Genomic DNA, 22,225 nt, shown 5'->3' with positions numbered 1-22,225 from the left:
TGTGACCTCATTTCCTCCACCACTGAGGGCTGCCTTGCTGAAGCTTAGTTACTGGACTGACAGCTTTTCTTTCACTCTCACCAGCTTGGCTGAGTCCACAGTAGGATTCCCTCCCAAGGCTGGAATTGAGGAGCAAAAGCCTCAGAGCCTACTCCAAAATATAGTTTTCTTGTTGATATATGACATAGGTAATTTTTTAAAAGTGGAGGAAAAGTCAATTTGTTTCCTAACTGCTACTTGATTATTTTTGCTGAAATATCATCTTGTGTGGCAAGAGATCTTATACTCTTTACTTTACTTTCATCCCGTCTCAAAAATATTTCCTTTTTTATCTTCCAGTAATTTAGGATTTATTACGGTTCATAGTTGTTTTTTTTTTTTTAACTCAGAAACTCAGAAACTCTAGGAGTATGTTTTACTCATAGTGAATAGGTGAATTATAGAGCTAGAAGGGACATTTTAAGCCTCCCAGATAAACCTTGTTCCCTCCTCCCTCCCTCCATCTCTCTTTCTCTCTCTCCCCCTCCCTTCAACCTTTCCTCCCTCCTCCCGTCTGCCCTCTCTCCTCTCTTTTGTCTCTCCTTTCTTCCCTCTCCCCTCCACTCCTTTCTCCCCATTTCCCTCCATCTCTTTAGTTTTAGAGACGAGAAAATTAAATGAAGCCCAGCAAGATTGACAGCTTTCCTATAGACTCTTTCTGGATTCAAATCTTCAGACTGCTGGTCCAATCTGTATCACATTGCATTATGGTCCTTTTAATTTTGTTTACATTAATTTGATTAAAGAGTCCTTTAACATTTTCTAGGTGAATTAGGAAAGTAATCAGAAAGCACCTGTACAATGGCAAGATGCATTATGTTTGGAACTAAGATGGTCAGAGTAGGTAATTTTGATGCATTAAAGCCAATTATCGCATATCTTCAGGACCATGACTGATTGAAAGAAGGGCTGATGAGCAGTCGGGGAGCAACTTGAATGTGCTAGACTTCCAGACGGGGGCAGCCCAAACTGGTAGAGGAATGCCAGAGCAAGAAGGAGAGAATGTCAGAGATAAACTCATCCCACTTTGCAGTAGTGGCTAGAGCTGTGGTGGTAGAAACCACTTCAGGCCACTTAAAAATGACTTTACATGCTGTCTTGGCAGCCCTGCTCTGTTTCACAGTGGCAGCCTTGTGTATCTGCTGCTCCCATTGGAGCTCTCGCCTGGCTGTGCCATGGCTGTTGCATGAGCTTTTTAGTGGCCATATGCCTGGGAGGCTCATCATCCACAAATTTCTCATCCCAGGATCCAGCCAAGTGCAGCAGATGCTATTGTTACCTCTTCTATTGAATAAAGTAAGAAGTAGAGAGAAAGAAAATTGTCAATATTGTCTTCCTGTTGGAATCGAAATAAATGCTGCGTGTGGTATTGTCTGACAGCAAGCCATGTGCCAAATCCCCATTTTGTGTAACATGCTTACATAAGATACGAATCTGCACCTATATTTCTTAACATAATGTAAATGACCTTCTTCATTCTACTGTAGATGTGTTACAATTAGAGCCATTCAGACTTCTCGATTTGGATTTGTGCTATTTCTTGCATTTGCAAACCCTCTACTTTTGACCATGCCATCTGCTGGAATCACTTATATTTCTCTCACACACTCACAGTGTTTATTATATGCCCTAAATCTAGCTGTACAAACCTCTGAAATTTTTCATATAAATAAACAAATGTTTAGCAAGTATTTTTAAATGCTTTGCCTTGAGAAATAGCATTAATAAGGTACATTTGCATTTGTAAATTAAGTGCAGCTGCTGAAAAACTTTCTTATTGCAGAAATGTATGAAGTGACACAAAAATCAGAAGAGAATCCATTTTGAAATAAAAATGTGCACATATAAACAGTGTCTCTGCTAAAGACAAACTAAATGATGATAAATTAAGCCAATGAAACTGCTCTTTTTAGACATAGGACATACCTGGCGGGGTGGGGGAGAGACACAGTCTTGAGTCTACTAACCATTGCCCCCCATGTTATCCTCTCAAACCTTTCCACTCAAATATGACTGATGAGCCTGCAAAGTTCCTGTTTGCCTCGTCCACATTTCTCACTGCTCCACTCTCACCCTGGTTAGATACAATAAGAATTTCCTTCATAACACTAGATAAGAAGAGCAAAACTTCATGTAACCCAAACTATAGGTTCTTCCATCGAGTGATGACATTTGACAATGTATTGTCAGTGTCATCTGGTTTATTTCCTGTTTTTTGTTGTTGTTGTTGTTGTTTTGTTCTTACATTTTGGATCCATAACTACCTCCAGATGTGTAAATCAGAGATGCGGATTGGGGTACTTTTTTCTCTCTAATTTTTCTCCTCACTTCTGTGTGTGTCTTCCATCTGTAAAGACCAGTAAGCGGGCAGAGCCTCTCCAGTTACTGAGGCAGGGCTTTTGCTGCGATTTGAGCTGTTGCCTGAATATAGGTTATTTGAGGATGCTGAGGATTTTTAATTACACCATCATTTAAGACCAGGGTTAGTTTGAATACTTTAAGTGAATATAGAAGATAAATATACAAAAGATTTAACCTCAGTAGGTCACAATGGCAAGCTTCTAAATTTTATCAAGAACAAAGGTTGTTAAGATTTTAATGTGGATAAAGGAGGACCATGTCATGGATCATCTCAAAATATGAGGCATGTTTCACACACATCTTAGAGCTCTAGTAAAAACCAAATTCTTTCTAAAGTAGCTCATGCATAGTAGGAAATTTAAAAATGCAATGTAATAAATGAAGCTCCTGGCTTGTAAAGGTTCATTGTGTATGCTAATAAGAAAAACTCTGAATTATGACTTTTATTACATATTTAGCTTTCAGGCCAAGAAATAGAGATTGCATATATAGAAAAATAAGAGAAATTGGACTACTATAAAACTATGAGATCTTATAGAAGTTTCTATTTCTCTAGAAAGGTGAAGAACAATTTGGTTGTTTGCAAAGGCATTTCCTCTGTAAAGGAAAACTGCATAAAATTTGGTAGATTAAGTGCTGACTTACTATGATGGTGGTGATGATGGTGATGACCATGATGACTAGGAATTTTCTCTGACTACCTTCAAATTCAGCCCCAACTTGCGTTCACAGGTATCAGTCATTCCAAGAAAAGACGAAGACTATATCTCTCTTACATGTAGGCTCTAAAAACATTTTTTTAAAAAGTGATACAGAGAACTAATTGGAAGTTGCCAGAAGCATAGGGGGTGGGAGGAGTGGGAGAAGTGAGTAAAGAGGCTCATAAAATTAAATTATAATATAACTTTTTTAAAAGTCTCACTTTGTCAACCTTAACCCAACTCTAATTCTAATCAATTGGGCAGAGAGTCTTACTCAGTCTAGACTCATACTCACTACTTAACGTTTGAAAAACCATAACCAATTATGTTGCAAACCACAAAAATCCTTTATAACCTACAGTTAACATTTCACTCCTCTTTTATGTGACTGGAAATGATTGACCTGGCTTCTGACTATTTTCTCTGATGTGCTACAGCCTGAAATTCGCTTGTTATCTTGGTTCAATTAAACTCAGACTTAGTGGTTTGTAGGGAACAATAGCAAAGCCACAGGCTTAGCAAAACCTTTCCCAGAATTCAGTAAGAAGCTCTGTGAATATAGTCCAGTTACAAGAGCTATGTATGTATGCCTTTGTTGTGTTTATATTTCCTAAAGGCTTATGAATAAATACATTTTACAATATTAGATAATTCTGCTTGGAAGTCATTTTTAGAGTGAATCTTTGTGGCATACACAATGTACAAAGGCACAACAATTCCTAAAATCACCATCATGCCTTTGTTGAATTCTCTGCCTGTTTCCATATGGATAATTTTATCAAGTATCACTTCTGGAATATCACTAATCTCGACAGTTCCTTTTTAAAGCTGCATCATATCGCAGTTTGGCTATCCTGTGCATAATTTAGGGTCCAATCCTAGCTGTTAGAACTAGGCTAATGGTTCTAAACAACAGCTTTTTCTTTCTCCCACTTAGGGACTGTACATTTGGAAAACCTTTGTCTTTGGAGAAGGAAATTAAAAAGTTGTTTTCCTAAACTTTGTGTTTGGACATTTGCAAACATACTGAAAAAGAGGAGAATATATAATGAACCCCCAAGCACCCATCACCGAGCTTCAGTTATCAACATTTCAAGCAGTTTATTAAACGACAGTTTATTTTCTATTTTTTAAAAGAAACTCATTATATAACTGCCATTCAACATTTGAGATTTTAATAACCCAGGTAGCCTTATCTCAGGTAAATGTTCAATTTCCATGGACATATTTAATGTAAGGCATACTCATTACCACTTTCTCAGGTCCAGGTTAAGTATTCTTGTACTATTTCTCTTATGCCACTGTGATCTGTTACTTTTAACTGCTTTTCTAAGTCTAAAGTCTTACAGCATCAAGTTTTAAAATGATTTGGAACTATCAAAACTACCTCCCTCTTTGGAGGGCTTCTTCTCAAAACTGTCCTTAGCAAAATCTGGCTTGCAAATACCTTTTCTTTTCTTTTAGTACCTCCATTTTTAAATTAAATGTTATTTTGTTAAGGCTCAGTTCATCATAGCCCCCACCACTGTTATTTTTTCTTTGTTTAAATTTTATATTAGTTTCAGATATACAGGACAGTGGTTAGATGTTCATATAGTTTATGAAGCGAGCCCCCAATTTCTCTAGCAGCATCTGGCTCTGCACACAGCCATTACAATATTATTGACTATATTCCCTATGCCATGCTCTACGTCCTTGTGACTATTTTGTAACTACTAATTTGTACTTCTTCATCCCTTCACCTTTTTCTCCCAGCGCCCCAGTCCCACTTGGCAATCTCTAGAACTATTTTCCTTTATATCTGTGAGTCTGTTTTCATGAGTTTGCTCCTTTTGTTCTTTAGATTCTGCATATAAGTGAAATCATACTGTATTTATCTTTCTCTGACTTATTTCACTCAACATAATAACCTCTAAGTACATTTATGTCATTGCAAGTGATAGGATCTCATTTTTTATGGCTGAATAATATTCCATTATATATATAAATGAACCATATTATATAAATGAACCATTGTATAATATATATAATATAAATATATATTATATAAATATTATATAAATGAACCATAACACTTTTTAGTGAGATAAGCTTTTTAACCTATTTTTTCATTTGGTTCTTTCCTTCACATTTTTTTAGCATCTTATTTTATTATTAGTTTCAAGTATACAATACATTAGTTAGACATTTACATAGTTTATGAAACTATTCCCCAATTACTCTATCACCCCTCTAACTCTACACCTAGTCATTACATTACTGCTGACTGATTCCTATGCCATGCTCCCCATCCCTGCGGCCATCTAGCAACTACCAATTCGTACTTCTTTAACCCTTCACACCTTTTACCCAACCCCCCTTAAGGTTGTCACCAGATTGTCCTCTGTATCTGTGAGTCTGTCTGTTTTTGATTATTTTTTTGTTGTTCCTTAGATTATTCATATAAGTGAAATTGTATATTATTAATCCTTTTATGACTTATTGCACTCAGCATAATAACCTCTAGGTCCTTCCATGTCATTGCAAATGGTAGGATTTTATTTTTTATGGCTGAGTAATATTCTATTATATATGAACCATAATTTCTTTATCCAATCATCTGTTGATGAGCACGTAGGTTGCTTCCATATCTTGGCTGTTGTAAATTGTACTGTCATGAACATAGGGGTACATAGATAGACCTTTACAAATTAGTGTTTTGGTTTTCTTTGGATAAATACCTAGAATGCTGGGTCAAAACGTAAATCATTTTGAATTTTGGGGTGAACCTCCACATTGTTTTCCATAGTGGCTGTACCATTTTGAAATCCCACCAACAATGTATGAGGGTTCCCTTTTCTTCACAGTCTCTCCAACACTTGTTTTTAGATTTATTGATGATAGCCATTCTGATAGATGTGAGGTGATATCTCATTGTGGTTTTAATTATCATTTCTCTGATGATTAGTGATCTTGAGCATCTTTTTATATGTCTGTTGGCCATGTGTATGTCCTCTTTAGAGAAATACCTAATCAGGTCTTCCACCCATTTTTTAATTGGATTGTTTGGGAGTTTTTTGGTGTTTAGTTGTATGAGTTCTTTCTACATTTTGGATATTAACCTCTTATCAGATGTATGATAGGAAAATATTTTCTCCCATTCAGTAGGGTTTTTTTTTTCATTAGTATAAGTCTTTAGTGTAAACCATGCAACATACAGGTTGTATACCTACTCTGCCATTAGGCCAACTAAAAGATTCAACTCTAGGTCCTCAGTTCATAGGAAAAGGAGAGTAAACAAGTTAACAGTAATCAAGAATGTATTAATTAAAAAGCATTTTGCCAACAATAGGCTTATTACAACCTTAATAAATAGATGTACATTTCACAAATGAAAAACTGAAGCTCAGGGGAGATAAATAAATGGCCTAAATGTCACATGGCTTGCAAGTGGAAAAGCCAGATTTTGAATCTCTAAAGCCCATGCTCTCTCCATTTGCCAAATTGACTCATAAAACAAGCATATCACATCAGAAACTACTTTCCCTACCATGTTTACATAAAAACAAAATACATAAGCAGTTTCATCAACTCAGTCCATGCTTTCATTATATTTAAATTATTTTAACCAGTAAAAATTAAACCTGCAAAAGAAAAATGGAGGGGAAGGCTTTTTAAGTGTGGTATTTAATCCCATGGGAAAAAAAGTGAATTTCTTCCTCAGACTGTAATATACAACCATTAGAGATATGAGGTAATAAATGTTGTCTACTAGTTCATCATTATATCCCTCTCCCCTGGAACTATGCCACATATGAAAAGAAAAAGAAAAAAAAAACATTCAGCAGATACTTAATGGATAAGTGAACATTGAGTGGAAGTGTCACTATCCAAAACATAACCAGGAGCAAAGCCATGCAAGAATTCTAAGTAGTGTCATCTACGTTGTATAGGTAAAAAATTACAATAAATGGTAGTAGCATTACTCTTAAATGTTAAATAAAATGGTTTCCATTGTTACTTGGTTGGGGCACAGTCTGGGAGTAGGCTTTGGACCAGATTTTGTGAGCCCCAAGCCATGTAGGATACTTTATGTTCATTATGTAAGGCTTTGTAAATGTTGAGTCTGGGGCTTATGTTCTAATTAGCATTATGTCTGGTATTAATGGAAATGTATGCTGCATCCCTGAGAATTATTAGGATAATCACTACCCATTCTTAATATCCTCCTCCCTATGTGAGGTAGATTAAGTCTGCAAAAAGAAGCATTTAGTGTCCCCAGAAAGGAAAGCACCATATAGTGTCCCTGATGTTAAGAAAAAGTTCATTTTCCTTGAATGGGTTCCTTACTAAGGAGCAGTTTGCTCATCCCTGATCACCACATTCCTTCCATTTCAAGAAGGAAATAAAACGAGCTATTGCTCTTCTCAAATGGAGTGTATTTGCCACTTATATGGTCTCTGCTGAAGCCAACCCTCGGTTTACCTCTCTTTGGGGGTTCCAGTCCACTAAGAAAGGCAGCTTGGGGTCCCCAGTTGGCCTAGACTCAGTGAGCGAGGCCGCCAAGGCATTTGATAGAATGAGCATTGCCAAGCTGTTCCTGTATCTGTTGGGAAGCCACTAAAATGAGGCGTTGCCTCTGAAGAGAATCTTCCAGAGGAAATAGCTTTGACTTTAATCTGTATTTCTCTCCTCGTGAAGTTACGGAGAGCAGCTCACCACAGCAGTGATTGCATTGCTGGGAAAAGACTTGTCCCCAGAAACTCTCCCCTCCAGAGGAAGGATTATCTGCACAGCGTAAATGATCCCTCGGTGTGTTAGGTTCCTCCTGACTGATGTTGGTCATGGCACGCATCTCAGGTTCTGTGTATATACTTCATCAGATAGAAATTCTGGAGTTGATCCTTTAGTAGATTAAATGCCCTATTGATTACTCAAATGTAGTAATTTATAAGTTTCTTTAGTAAAAGGATAAATTTTCAGATGCTGCCACTCATCATCTATATATATTAATGCTTGTGAATATTTCCATGTAATTATATTTAACACTGTAAACTGTACGTGCTGTAATTTCGTCTGACCTATGTTGTCGTTAAATACATTACTTGATCAGTGCTCTCAATGAATCATTTTATGCACACGTATTTAGTTAATTGGTTATTTTTTTTCCTGCCTGTGTTTATATGTAATATACTCTATAAGGGAAAGGAAATCAGTCTGCTTGCAGCTGAGTCTGGTAAAGGAGCAATTAGGTTTATCAGAACAAACAGCTGTCAATAATGAGTTCTGAATTAAAATTACTAGGAAAGAAAGGAATCGACATCTGCAGAAAATGTGAAAATATTTTTATAACCTAATAGCTGAGATCTGGACAGGGGTATCACTGAGTTTTCCCAGCTGTACCTGCAATGTATTTCGAAATATTCCCAGACTGAAAGAACACTGAAATTCATTGCATAAAGTAGGTTGCATTTTTTTCAAATGTTGCTGCCTTTGAACAGCGTGTTTTGATTTCATGTAATCAGCATGAAAACTTCCTATTTCCACTACTTTGCTGTGCCCCTGGTCATAAAATGAAGCTTAAAAATAGTTCTGTTATCTTTGTATTGTGTCTTTCCAATCAGTGGCTCTATTGCTTGGATATTTTTCTTTCTGTCTTTGGAAAAATACTTTCGGTCATATTACATGGTATCTGATTTGCTTATATTGGGATTATTTCTGGCAAAGAAAACTTGCAAGGTGGGCTCTGGCATCTGAGTTTTATTACAAGCTAATTTTATATATTTGAAGGTATCCGGAGATAGTAAAGTATTTGATCTTTAAAAAAAAAAATTATTTTTTTGAAAATAGCCTTTGCAGTCTTCCTCTTTGTACTGAAGTTATAAATCAGGTCAACAAACCTATATGAGTGAGAGATCGATTTAAAATTATATATACACATATACATTCATAGATAATTAGTGTATTTTATACATCTTTTGTCCTCATTTTCTTATAAAAATATTAAAAGAGGAGTGTCTCTATCCTTGTTAGCCAAAGTATGGCCCATGGGCCAGCAGCATCAGCATCACTTTGGAGCTTGTTGGGAATGCAGTCTTGGGTTCCATGCCAGACCTACTGAATTGGAATCTCTGAGGCACAGCCTAGGAATCTGTTTGAACACTGCCCAGGAATGTGTACAGATCACTTAGGTGGACCCATAATGAATAAATGACTGGTGATGCATTGCATAGTGATTGATACACAGGAGGGGAATCTCTCATTTATTGAATTGCATTATCAAATATGAACTTTCATCTCTTTGGTGTCACAGTCTTGTGACTATGTTTTCCATTTTCTGCTATTACCCTGTGTGAGAGGCAGCCCTTTGTCTCTTCTCCCATCTGCAAACATGATCATATGTCATTCTAAATATACTCAATACTATTTTTCATTAATTAAGTATTATTCGTGCATTAATACTACACTTACTGGAAGTCATCCATCTATCTGAAACAGAGCTGACATCAATATAACTAGTCAACACTTACAGAAAGATCTTTTTTGACAGAGCTTCGAAAGCCACTTTATTCATTTCTCTTTGGATAGTTGAGCAGAATGAGAGATCTAATGTTTCATGAATAAAGGACAATTACTGACACAGCATGTTTCTTTTGGACCAACATTGTTGCAGCCTAAATTGATAGAATCAGTGCCTTTGGGTCTAACTGGGGAGCACTAAGGAAAACTGTCATCTGTTTTCAATAAAACTCCCTTGTTGAGAGTATGAGTCTGGGAAAGAGGCAACATGGACCTGAGTCTCGACTTTGCTAGTAACAGCCAATGTGACCTTGGTCAGGTTCCTAACCCTGCCTAAGTCTCAGTTTCCTCCTCCAAAATATCCACGTAGGCAGATGAGTTGGAAGTGGCAGTGAGCAGTACTGATGCATTAGTTCAGAAACTTGTGAGTTTAAGATGCCAGATTGGGTCCCTGTGGACACCAACACAAAGGCCTCCTGGAGGTCTGCAGAGTGACATGAATAAGTGAAGCAGACTCTGTAGAAGACACTAGCTAAGTTGATTGTATTGAGTATGAGATTTTCACTGCCCAACAAAAGCTTGTGGGAATCAAATGAAAGGACCAAACAAAACATAGAACTACCAATTTGTAACCCCTGAGATAGGGCCTTTAAAGCCATTGGAGCATTTACATGAAGATAATAACATTTTTAAAAAGCAAAAACAACCCCAATATCTTGCCCTTATAAGAAAACATTTGATATGCTTTTTGAAACAATGAAATAATGTTGCTAAAGTTTGAATATCTTCTGTTTGATTCTGTTTAACCTGAGTGAGGAGTAATAGCACTTTTGCTGCTGATGGTGAGCCTGCTGTGTGGGCTGAACAGATTGTACATGTCGTAGTCTATATGCTTATTACTTTCTTTGAGTTGAGGCTGTAAACCACCTGTGCAGCAGGGCTGGTTACTAGTTGTATCCACTTTCAAAATGCTAATGATTTTGTGCCATTCTAAACAGAATATAGAATATGGACTGAACTAATATGACAGTTTACAAAGATAATCTCTGTGAAAATGATATAGTTCCTTATACTTCCATAGCATCATTTAGTTGACCTCATTCAGACCCAAGTCAGCTACCAATTATCAGGGCCAGCTAAGTCTGTTTTTATCTATGCCTAAAGGCCCCCTCTATTCACCTATAACATAAGACTAGCTATGGCTTACTCAGGTGTTCTTTATATAAATGTATTAGCCTTCTAATTTATCTTGATCATCACATTTTAAGAATAACAGGGAATGTGTTTGGCAGAATGTTGGGACAAAGCCAATAGCATGCAAAAGTCTTTGAGGATTTTTGCTTGAATCAACATACTTAGAAAAAAAATCAGATTAGGCCCACCCTTGACTTCTCAGTATTCTAGGCTAGGATCCTTATCTGGTGGTCAGTTTCTCTGTGCTTACTCTTTGCCTCTTCCCTGTTGATGAAGTGTGAACTTTTGATCATCGGAGGATACCACAGGAGAGCGCAGTGCACTCTTTCTTTCTAGAGTGATGAAGATTCTTTGCTATCTCATCCTAATTTTCACTTATTCTAACTCTTTACTAAGCTCCTCTCTATGATGTCTTCTATATCCCCCCGATTTCTGAAACCCACTCCTTAAAAACCAGCAAGGATGCCAGGACCAAGTCTGCGTTGCAAGAACCTGCCAATATCAAATCACACAGACTTCTGAGAAATCATCTCTGGGCAGTAATCCTGAGCTAGAGTAAATGGCGTTTCATCTTGTCTCTCTACTTCTTGGGGGCCTTAACTCTTTATTGATTCTTTATGTTTTATAATAGTAATTTTTATCCAGTATTCATATATTTTTTAATTCCATTACTATGTGAATATGTTGTCATTGCTAAAAAAAAAAAAAAAAAATCAAAACACTTCAACTAAAGTGAAAGTCCCCCTTTATACCACCAACATCACTAATTCCGTTTTCCACTAAGAGGTAACTATTATTCTACTTTGTATATCTTCACAGATCAGTGCATCAGCATGTATGTGTAAAAATACATAATGTTGTATGTGTAAAAATACATAATGTTGTGTGCAATTTTTAGCACTACAAGTGGCACCATGGTATTTATATTGTTGTATAACATATTTTGCTGGAATCGACAGTGTCTTGGAAACTATTTTTTTTTTTGTCACATGGATTTACTTTATTTTTTTAACTGCTACACAGTATTCTGGGTATTTATATACCATAATTTATTTAACTATTTTTTCATAATTATTTTACCTAATTAATTTGCTATTTCAAATAATGTTACAGTGAAAATCACTTTCTAAGACTCTCTGTTGCATGTGTGTACATATACCTCTGTGACAGATTTCTAGATATGAAGGTGCTATATCAAGTAATGTGTGCATTTAAAATTTTAATGAATACCAAAAATTGTCCTCTTAAACAACTACATTACATACACATATAGCCTATAGTTAATAGCATGGATAAATTCTGCAATTCAATGGCAATTTTTTTCAAAAATATTTTTTTATTTCTTATTTTACAATAATATATAAAAGTGAATTGGGCAGGTAAATATTAATGTCAAAGATATCTGTATAATTAATTGCTCTGGTCATTCTAGGTAAAAGAGATAATAGAGGACATAATACTAAAATGTTTATGGGTTGGATTTTGATAAGTAGTCCTAAGTATTCCAAAGATGCCTAGTATAGCTACATATTAAGTTAAATGTTAATTTTAACAACAAAAAAAGAAGGGTTTCATAATGGCAGCCATATTAGAATCACATCACAGTTTTATCAGAATAGTCATCTGATTAATCTTATACTCCTCAATCATAAAACACAATCCATTCTCATAGATGTCCTTTTTTAAATATCCTCACAATTTATAAATGCCATTCTAATTATAGCTGAACTGTAATATCCAATCAAATTATGAGCTGATATATATGAGCCAGCTGCATGGGCTCATCATGATTTTTGGTCCATATTTTACTGTCTTTACACCCAACTAAATGATCTGTAAAATCTTCTAATTCTATTGTCTTTCTTTGCCAGGTCATTGAAGTGTCAGTGTAGGGTCAGCATTAAAACTCCACCATATTAATCAGGAAATCCAATCCTATAGCACATCCCCAGAACAGTTTTAGCACAAAATAGCCCCCTTATGCCTCTTAATGTTTTCCTTTTGCACATTACTACGGTATCGCATCACGGGACATTAAGCATATTTCAACTCGTGGGACTAACTCAATCATGTTTTTAGAAATTGAAAACAAATGTTGTAACTGGATGAATGATAATATCGAAGTAGTAACAATTTCCTAGTAGGCGTACTTGTTTAATGGATTGCATAGTCTCTCACTCACTGAAACCATTTTGTTTTGTTTTGGTTTGGTTTGTTTTTAAGGCAAAAAGTTTGTCAATAATTTGGTTTGCCCTACTTGAATTATTGTCCTTACTGGAAGATAACTTAGACAGTTGATTTTACTTCAGGGGTAACAGAGACCAACCTAATACTAGGCTTGATATAAAGTGCTGTCCTCTTCCCTTTTTTGCTGGAATTTTCTGTAACATAATAAATGTTCTGAGCTGTGCTGGCCTCAGCCTCAAGCACAGGGTTATGCGCTTTTTTTTTTTTTTTTAAAGATATTTAGAAAAATTTGTCTCTGTGCTTGGCAACTACTCCGACAGAAAACAGATAAAAATAAGGGTGGTTTATCAGTTTTGCTGTTCTTATCATGTTTCAGGTTGAAGGCTGTTGAAATGATGAAAAACAAACAGCACTAAATAGGGTTCCGTCATTATCGCTGCTACAGGGAGCTGAATTTTTCAGGATCAAAGAAAGATGCATTTGCTTTTAGAACTACAATCTTTCATTTTGAGAGGTGCACTGCACTCGGATACTGATGGGTGAAAAATAGAGGAAATTGGAGAAGGAGGTAAAATATGTGCTGCTATGGGAACTTGGAAATTCAAACTAGAGTAGGCTGGCATAGTTTTAGAAGCTCCGAATTTTCATCATTCAATTTCTTAAGAAAAAAGTAGTGCCTGAGGTTTGTTATTTCTAAGCAACTGGAGTAAAGCATAAGCACTGGTTGTTTCCATCTCATAAAATTATAAGAACTCCCTTTATCTTTGTAAACATCTATCAAAGAAATGTTCTCATGCTGGGGGCTTTAGGGGATGTTCCTGTATATATCATTGATTCGGGAGAGGGCTTCATAGTTTTGAACTTACATATATATTTTCCTAAATTTGCAACTCAAGTTGAGCACATTTGATTTCCCGGGCATGGAAATCGCCATGAGAAATTACAAAATGCAGTAGAGATAAGTGAGCTGTTGTCCTTCCCCTCAAGGAGAAGGAGGACATCAACTGGCATAAACATAATGAACAGAAAATAAAAATAAGGTAAGGCAGTGGCTGGTAGTTACAAATTGTCATAGGAATCCAAGGAGGGAAAAACCAAGGGGAGAGTCTTCATCATGGATGCAGCACATGAGATGCATCTAGAAGGAAGGTAGATATCAACAGGTAGACATGTTGAGGAGGAAGGGGGCTCTGCATAAGCAAAGGCCCAGGGCCGGGACAGCTTGTAATATAGTTAAGTTGCCTGAAGCTGAGGGAAAGCTATGACTCTTGTAGTAAACATACTGCCTGAGAGCTATGAAGTTATTTTAAATCATTGCTGTTAATATGGTTATACATTTAATAAAAATGTTATAAATAGTACTTAAACTGGAAAATAAATATGTGGAATTTTCCTTTTCCCCTCACTGCCTTTCAGCCACCCTGACTTGCATTTAGTTAGTCAAATATGCTAATCTATTTTCCATTCCAAGACTTTTCCTTGGGTCTTTTTCTAATCAACAGCTTTTTCACCCTTATTTACTCAGTAAACTTTCGCTTGCTCTCCCTATTGTATTAGTCTGCTAGGGCTGCTATAACACAGCACCAGAAACTAGGTGACTTCGGCAGTAAACATTTTTTCCTCTAGGTTCAGGAGGCCAAAAGTCCAAGATAAAGGTACCAGCAATGTTGTTTCTTAGTGAGGCCATTCTTCTTATCTTAAGATGGCCACTTTCTAGCTGTGTCCTCACATGGACTTACCGCTGTGTGTGTGCACGGAAAAGAAATCTCTGGTGTGTCTTTCTATTCTGCTAAAGCCCTAGTGTTTGGGCCTCCACCATTATGCCTTTATTTAACCTTAATTATCTCTCTTAAAGACCCTGTCTCTGAATAGTCACTTTGGGTAATGGTTAAGGCTTCAACATACGAATTTTTAGAGGACATAATTCAATTTATAATGGGTATCAATTTAAATAACATTTCCTCAAAGGTGCTTGGCCAACATCCTGCACATTTACTTCACAGCAGTTATTGAGATTTATAGTTATTTATTTATTCATATGATTATTTAGTATGTAATTCCCCCACTAAACTGTAATCTCCCTGAAGAAAGGATCATGTTTGTTTTGTTTACTACCTCTCTGTTGTCTTACACATAGTAGACACTCCATAAATATTTATGGGAGAATCGCCTACAGCGTCTTATGAAAGAGTATATGTGGACAGAAGAAGAAAACAGTAGGCACTTTCCTGTCTGTCCCTGGGTGGTGGGAATGGGTGAATTAGGATAGTCCCTCCATACTGGTGAAGTGTAACAACTGGCTCTCCAAAGGAAGGGGGAGGTAGTATTTGCCAATTTTCTTGATAGTAATACTCCCACCATTGCTGATTTCAAGCTACGAATGTGACATCACTGAATGCAAAACCAGGGAGAGGTAGTCAGTGGCACAGAATTATATAACATTCTTTCACCTCAAGAGTATAAATGTAAAATAATTCAGATGCAGTGTATTTTGAGTATTCTCTTTATTTTTAATGTATTTATTCAAAATTTCTGAGAATTTAATAATTGACTTTTCCCAGCTCTAGCACATCACTGATGGATAGTTGAATAAAATTGTAGAGGTTCGAATGTGCAGAAATTTATAATTTATTATTGTGCAGGGCAAGAGGCAAAAATAGTCTAAGCTGATTCTTAAATTTTAGACCAGGATGTCCAGGAAAGAGTGAGAGCAGGAAGAGAAGATCTGAGCAAATACAATACTAATTAATCTTGGAATCTATTTATTTCTAGGGAAGTTTAAGGGCAGTTTGAAATAGAGGTCTCCACTTGTGCTCAAAGGAAAGGGCTGTCACTTTAGGAATCAGTCATTTGAAGATTATTGCTGAACCAGGAAGGGGAATGAGAGAAAGGAGGACAGAACTTTGGGGACATTATCTACATTTTGGGTGCTGGTAGAGTATGTAAACTAGAGAAAGGGATACAGACAGAAAAATCCAGAGATGGGAGGATATTCAGTGCAGGGATCAAATGGGAGGAAAAACGTTACTGAGGCAAAGTCTAAAAGGGGTGCTGGTAGATTTCTAAAGTTGACAATTAAGAGTTCATATCTGATTTTGATTTCCAACTTAATTGAACTTCTACCTTGTCGTGGTGTTGGTGGAACCATTGCCTGAGTCACAGTTCTTTTTGACTAATTTTATGTGCTATGTGTTTCAGGTTATTTTGTGTTTGAGATCACTGTAAAATCTCTTCCCTTCCTACCATCAATTTCAAGGGAGTGATCGGATGTTTTCCATACTCCCTCAGTTGATGTCATGGAAACCAAGGAAGAAATGCTTTTCAAGGAATCCACATTAGGAATAGTGAAACACTTCTAAAGGAATGTTATTGAGGGGTGAGCCACCAGAAAATTCAACGTATTTGGCCATTGTTACTGACGCAAGTAACAGAAAGCATTGCGAAGCAATGATGTTGCCAAGAAATGTGGTGCTAAAGTTTAACATCTCAGAACCTGCATTTGACTCCTTGTTTGGCCATTTACCATTAGTAGTATGACTTCAGGGGCGTTCCTAAATACTCTGAATCACAGATGGGAGAAGAAAACTGACATATCTACTGAATTCCTCCCAAGCACCAAACACTGTGGTAGGAAGGCACTTTACTGCCATCTTACTTACCATAATAGTATATGGGAAAGCAGAAAGTTCCTCCAACTCAAAATATTATTGGAAATAAGAGGAGAAAGGGGAAAGCAGCTTGAGGGGGTAGATTAAAGCAAGATTTTGAAAGCCTAATCCTAAATTATCCAGTGGTGGTTCTATCATAATATTCCCAGTTAACAAGTTCCTTGTCAGCTTCAGTTGGAGTTTGTATCTACAAAGTAACTGCCACCTTCTTTATGTTTGCAGAATGTGTGTGTGTGTGTGTGTGTGTGTGTTTAATTCAGCATTAAGACCTACTAGATAATTAACTGGACTTAATTCTCATTATTATGATTTAAGAAAAACAGGGAAAAGGTTAAGTAACTCTCAAGGACACCCAGCCACTAGTATTTGGGAAAAAGATCTTGATCCTTCTGGTCTTGCTTCAAGCTAAGAGAGAATTCTAACATTTAAAACCCGCAAGGACTCTGATCTTAGAGAAAAGGTAACACATCTGTTCATGGGTCAGCTCCTTCCCTACCTTCCATACAAACACCAAAATCGAGCAGCTAATGATAGTTTGTGTTTGGGGGAGAAAATAAATGGTTTTTTCACAAATCATAATTCTTTTTTTTTCTTCCTACAATTCATAATTTAGACTCAGGCAAATATTTGATTTTTTTTTTCCTCTCTCATTTTCTTCTCTCTCATTACCACCATCAAGATGTTGGTTGATATTGTTTGGCTCTGGAGTTATTCTTACCAATTTTGCAAGGTTCTGTGGTATCTGTCTGCCAGAATATAGAACCATGCATCATCCAGAATTTGGAATGGTTCCTAACGCATATTTTAAGAAAACATCCCTGCTGTTATCTAGAATTGAGACATACAGGGCTCAGTTATAAGACTTTACAGAGTGGTTTCCATGAGGTCGTAACCAGATAGGAGTAATTCACAATTAGGATGAAGCCAATTTAGAAAGACAACACAGAAAAAGAAAAAAATATGTATTACTTGTGGTCATAGAACCTGCCAGACATGGGACTACCTCCCTTTTCCAGGTTAAGTCTTGCTGAGTTTCTTTTCATTGTGATGTGATGGTATATCAGAGGAGATCAAGGCACAGAGATAACTCAGAGCATTTGCTGTTGCTCTGTTCCCTATAAAACACTTTGTGAAGCAGTCTTCAGGTATTCTCTGCATAGTTCTGATCATTTGTCAAATGGAGGACTTCTTTCACTGACTGGAGAGTCCTGCTTCTTTGGTAGGTTTACCAAATCTGGATTGGCTGCTCATTATATAAGGCCTCCCATGCCAATCACTCATCCATTCATTTATTTTAGAAACACTCTTGAACACTGACTGCACAAAGATAACAGAAAATGCAGTTCCTACTCTTGAGAGATGCTCTATTATTTATGGATGATGGCCCTACCAGGCTAACTAATAATACGTTGTGACTGGGACTGTAATGGAATGGTATTTAAGACACCAGGGGATCTGGGACATAAGGTGATTAATCCTGCCTATGGGTCTGCGAGTGGGAGGGTGGGGAGTGTCAGGGAAAACTTACCATTTCACAGGTGTATGTAGTAGAACAAGGTAAAAAAATGAAACTTCATGCTTCTCAGTACATCTATTCTGTTTTGTGCTAAGAAATGTGCTATCATTTCTAAGACTCTGTGTCCCAGAAGTCTTTTGCATTACATCTCAATGCGATGTCACTTCATGGTTGAAACCTTGAATGGAATCTTAGAATTACCATCCAGAGGCTCTCTGACTAGATACTGAAGGTCATTTTTTGTGTGTCTGACAGGACATAAAAAGGTATAAGCAATTTTTAAATAGTGGTTATATCATATTCCCACTTAACCTAGTCTACAAACAACAGGGCTCCCAAGTGGAAGCTGGATTTGACCTAGACTGCTCAGGAGTTAAATAAAGGTATTATTTGTTACAAAATACTCACTGTCACCTTGTAGTCGAGGTGTAGCCTTTAAACGAGAAAGAAACTGTCATTTAAGTTGAATTGGGCACTGTCGGGCACCGTATGCTCATTAAACTCCTTCATTTTGAGTTCTGGTACATTCCTTACACAAGTGCCTCAGTAGGCCAATGAAAGTTTCACACATAGCTCCCAGAGCCCACAGTATGATTTACAAAAGCCATTCTTTCTGTTATGCAGTTCTAGCCTCCTCAATTCCTCATCTTTTGTTGTTCAAATCTTGATTCAAATTCCATATCATTCACAGAGCCAACACACCTTTTTTTTTTTTTTTTGGTATTAGAAATAGTTATGTAAAATACTCATCTTCGTTGATAAGTTCTGAGCTCTTTAGGATCTAAGTCATCTTTAACGTTGTCTCCCCAATGTTACTTAGCACGAAGTACTTCATTGTTCATTGAAAAAAGAGATGAACAGATGGACAAATAAATGAACACATAGATAGATGTATAAAGACAGAAAACATAGCATGTAGTGAATGGAGGAGGTTGCTTGGTGTCTGAGGTGGTGACATATACCTATTCCTTTTGATTACATGTTTCCCAGTTAGGTAGACATCCATGACAAGGAGGAGAAAAACATTTTGGATTCAATGTACTTGACACATAAATGAACTCAGCCTAAAGAGTTTGATAAAATAAGAGATAGACAAGGCTTAGCTTGAGATTTAAGAATACACATATGTCATTGTGTTAATATTTTTTTCAACACTTGAGGCATGGTTAAGCTGCCTGACTCTGTGGTCCTGTTTAGTCAGTTAGATTGTCTCTTTGGGACAGCATGTCGCATCTTTGCGCTTTGTTGACTCTCTCGCCTCTTCTTTGAATCGGTTTCCACCAACTGGAAAATGACCCAGGATTCCAGATGTAATGGAGTCTAAAAGATGCCTCAGAGCTTCTTTGGTAACAAAGATTGAGTCTTTTATTTTTCCACAGAGAATACTTGGATTTCCCCTGGAATTTCAAAATATACTTAACTCTGGAAGAAAAAGGAGTAAAAACTAAGAACACACCCACACTCTCTAGTGATTCCTTTTTATTAGGAATTTCTTTCCATTGAGAATACCCTGCACTATTTTAATGTGCAACATCATTTTAATATTTTAATTACATACTTCCCACTAGTTTGGTTTTACAAGTTCCTTGCTGAGTTTTAGAATATGAAATATTTCAAGTCGAGTGATTTACTAGTTTTCTTTGTAAAAAGATATAGCCGAGTTAGATCTTTACCAATTTTTTTAAATATCTTCTATTATAAACGGCCTAAATGTTTTTGTTTTCATAGCAGTTTCAAAATAGTACCTACTTTGTGTTATGTGATCAAGGAGCATAACAATGATGAGTTTGATATTTTTTCATTTTGAAACCAAACTACTTTTATTTGGTATATTGACATCCTGGTTGTGGTGACTTGATAATACTTTTGACTTTAGAGTGCTACAAAACTATCACAATAGCCATTTGAGTAGAATTAATGACAAAACCTTAATAAGAATATTGAAAATAATTTTATGTGTTGGTTTCCTGATTTATTGGGACTTTTTTCTCTTTGTTTTTTTTGTTTTTGTTTTTGTAGTGCGGGAGTTGGCCGGACTGGTTGTTTCATTGTAATAGATGCCATGTTAGAAAGAATAAAGCATGAAAAAACTGTAGATATTTATGGCCATGTAACTTTAATGAGAGCCCAGAGGAATTACATGGTTCAAACAGAAGACCAATACATCTTTATCCATGATGCACTGTTAGAAGCAGTGACTTGTGGAAATACCGAAGTGCCAGCTAGAAACTTGTATGCCTACATTCAGAAGCTGACACAAATAGAAACAGGAGAGAATGTCACAGGAATGGAGCTCGAATTTAAGGTATGGTATTGGATGTGATGTGGTAATTTAGGAGCGAGTCATTCTGGGATTGTCTTTGAGTAGTGGCTTCACTTTCTTAACCTTTCAAATTTTTGCAGTTAACAAGATTCACTTGACCTTCTCCTCAGGTGTCTGACTATAAAACACTTTCTTCCTCTTCCTCTTTTCTATGCTCTGCTTCCTAATAATATCTTGAGCTTTTTTGTACCCTAATTTAAACTGAGGGTTCATACTCTCAGAACATAATATTTAAAACTTCAGTAGGCTATGTGGAGTCCACTGGGTAGAAGTGAAAAGTAGTGTGGTTTGAAGAGTTATTTGCTTTAAACAAACACATTATATCTAAAGAAGAAATCTTGGGTATGTTGCATTCACACCATAGGCTAAAATTATCTTTGTTGGATTTTTCCTTTTTTTCTATTCAACAGCGTCTAGCCAGCTCTAAAGCTCACACCTCAAGATTCATCAGTGCCAATCTTCCATGTAATAAATTCAAAAATCGCCTTGTTAATATTATGCCATATGAATCCACAAGGGTATGTCTGCAGCCTATCCGAGGAGTAGAAGGATCTGATTATATCAATGCCAGTTTTATTGATGGATACAGGTATACACTCTTGTTCCCCTGACAGTCCAAAGCCTTCGTATTTGCATGTGTCCTAGTTTTATAGCTGGAATGAATTTCATCTCAATTCAAAGCTTTTTTTTTTTTTTTTTTACTGGATAGGTCAGCATTCTGTCCCTTGGTATTTTTTATTATTATTATTTTTGATAGGAGTAAGAAGGAGCAGTCATGGAGTTTTTAATCTGGCCTTCTGCTCTCTTCTTTCAGAAGCCATTTGGACATGGAAGGAGTTAATAAAGAAGCTGGTTTCATAAAGAAGCCGATTTTGTAAATTTAACAGTTTGTGTAAGAGTCCTTTCTACCAAATGAAGCCACGTAACTAAGTGTTTAAGCAATTTGTAGGATATGTGAAACTGAGCTATTAGCATTACACTAAAATTTAAATAATAAAGATAAAAACATATATCATAATATTAACAAAACAATATCTTTTGCAAAGTCTACAAACTGTATTACATATTCTTATTTGATTACACAGTCTTAACAGGGACTTAATGCAATTGCATTAATATGTTTTCTTCTTTACCAGGCGTGATGTTTACACAGCAAGTGTGAACTTTTGCATGTTCTCTGATTGTTTTAACACACAGTTTTTACTCTCTGTCATTTAGACAACAGAAAGCCTACATTGCTACCCAGGGGCCCTTGGCAGAGACCACCGAAGACTTCTGGCGGATGCTCTGGGAACACAATTCCACCATCGTGGTGATGCTCACCAAGCTGCGTGAGATGGGCAGAGTGAGTGTCTCCTCATGAGACACTCACTTCATGGAGAAATGATGACTGTATTTTAATAACTCAAGTGTCAGTGCCATTTCTTTGAAATGCAGAGTACTCTGGAAACTTTCTGGGCCAATCATTACTCTGGGTTGATATTTTTAACTTACAAAGCCTCAACAAGTTTTTTCATTATGCCTTGAAGAAAGATCTAGCACCTCAGTAAAAAACAGTCATAGAGACAAATAAGTAAGCAGATGCCCCTGTTTGACTTATATCCTGACTCTCAGCATATTCTTACTTTCTTTTTCTCTGGACGAGCTGGAGTTTCATGAGCAAATGTGCCGTCATTTCTCTGTATGATAGCATTTGACTTCCTTTCATCCTTGAGTCAGATTCTTACTTGCCCATCTT

At 36.5% G+C, this 22,225-nt stretch overlaps 1 protein-coding gene across 49 annotated transcripts in view; it reads left to right on the top strand.

Annotated features, from left to right (window-relative positions):
* The window catches only part of PTPRD (protein tyrosine phosphatase receptor type D), a 1,934,582-nt gene that overhangs the window by 1,899,823 nt on the left and 12,534 nt on the right, over positions 1 to 22,225 (top strand). For all 49 annotated transcript variants that reach the window (XM_036238646.1, XM_036238649.1, XM_036238671.1 and 46 more), the window contains 3 exons: positions 20,184 to 20,469; positions 20,898 to 21,076; positions 21,706 to 21,832. In XM_036238646.1, coding sequence (XP_036094539.1) covers positions 20,184 to 20,469; positions 20,898 to 21,076; positions 21,706 to 21,832 — 592 coding nt within the window. The remainder of the gene's footprint in view (positions 1 to 20,183; positions 20,470 to 20,897; positions 21,077 to 21,705; positions 21,833 to 22,225) is intronic.

This window comes from Rousettus aegyptiacus, unplaced genomic scaffold (genome assembly GCF_014176215.1).
Source record: "Rousettus aegyptiacus isolate mRouAeg1 unplaced genomic scaffold, mRouAeg1.p scaffold_m13_p_3, whole genome shotgun sequence".
NCBI classification, from domain to species: Eukaryota; Metazoa; Chordata; class Mammalia; order Chiroptera; family Pteropodidae; genus Rousettus; species Rousettus aegyptiacus.
Note: the sequence above shows the minus strand (reverse complement) of the source record. Positions and strands in the feature narration are given on the sequence as shown.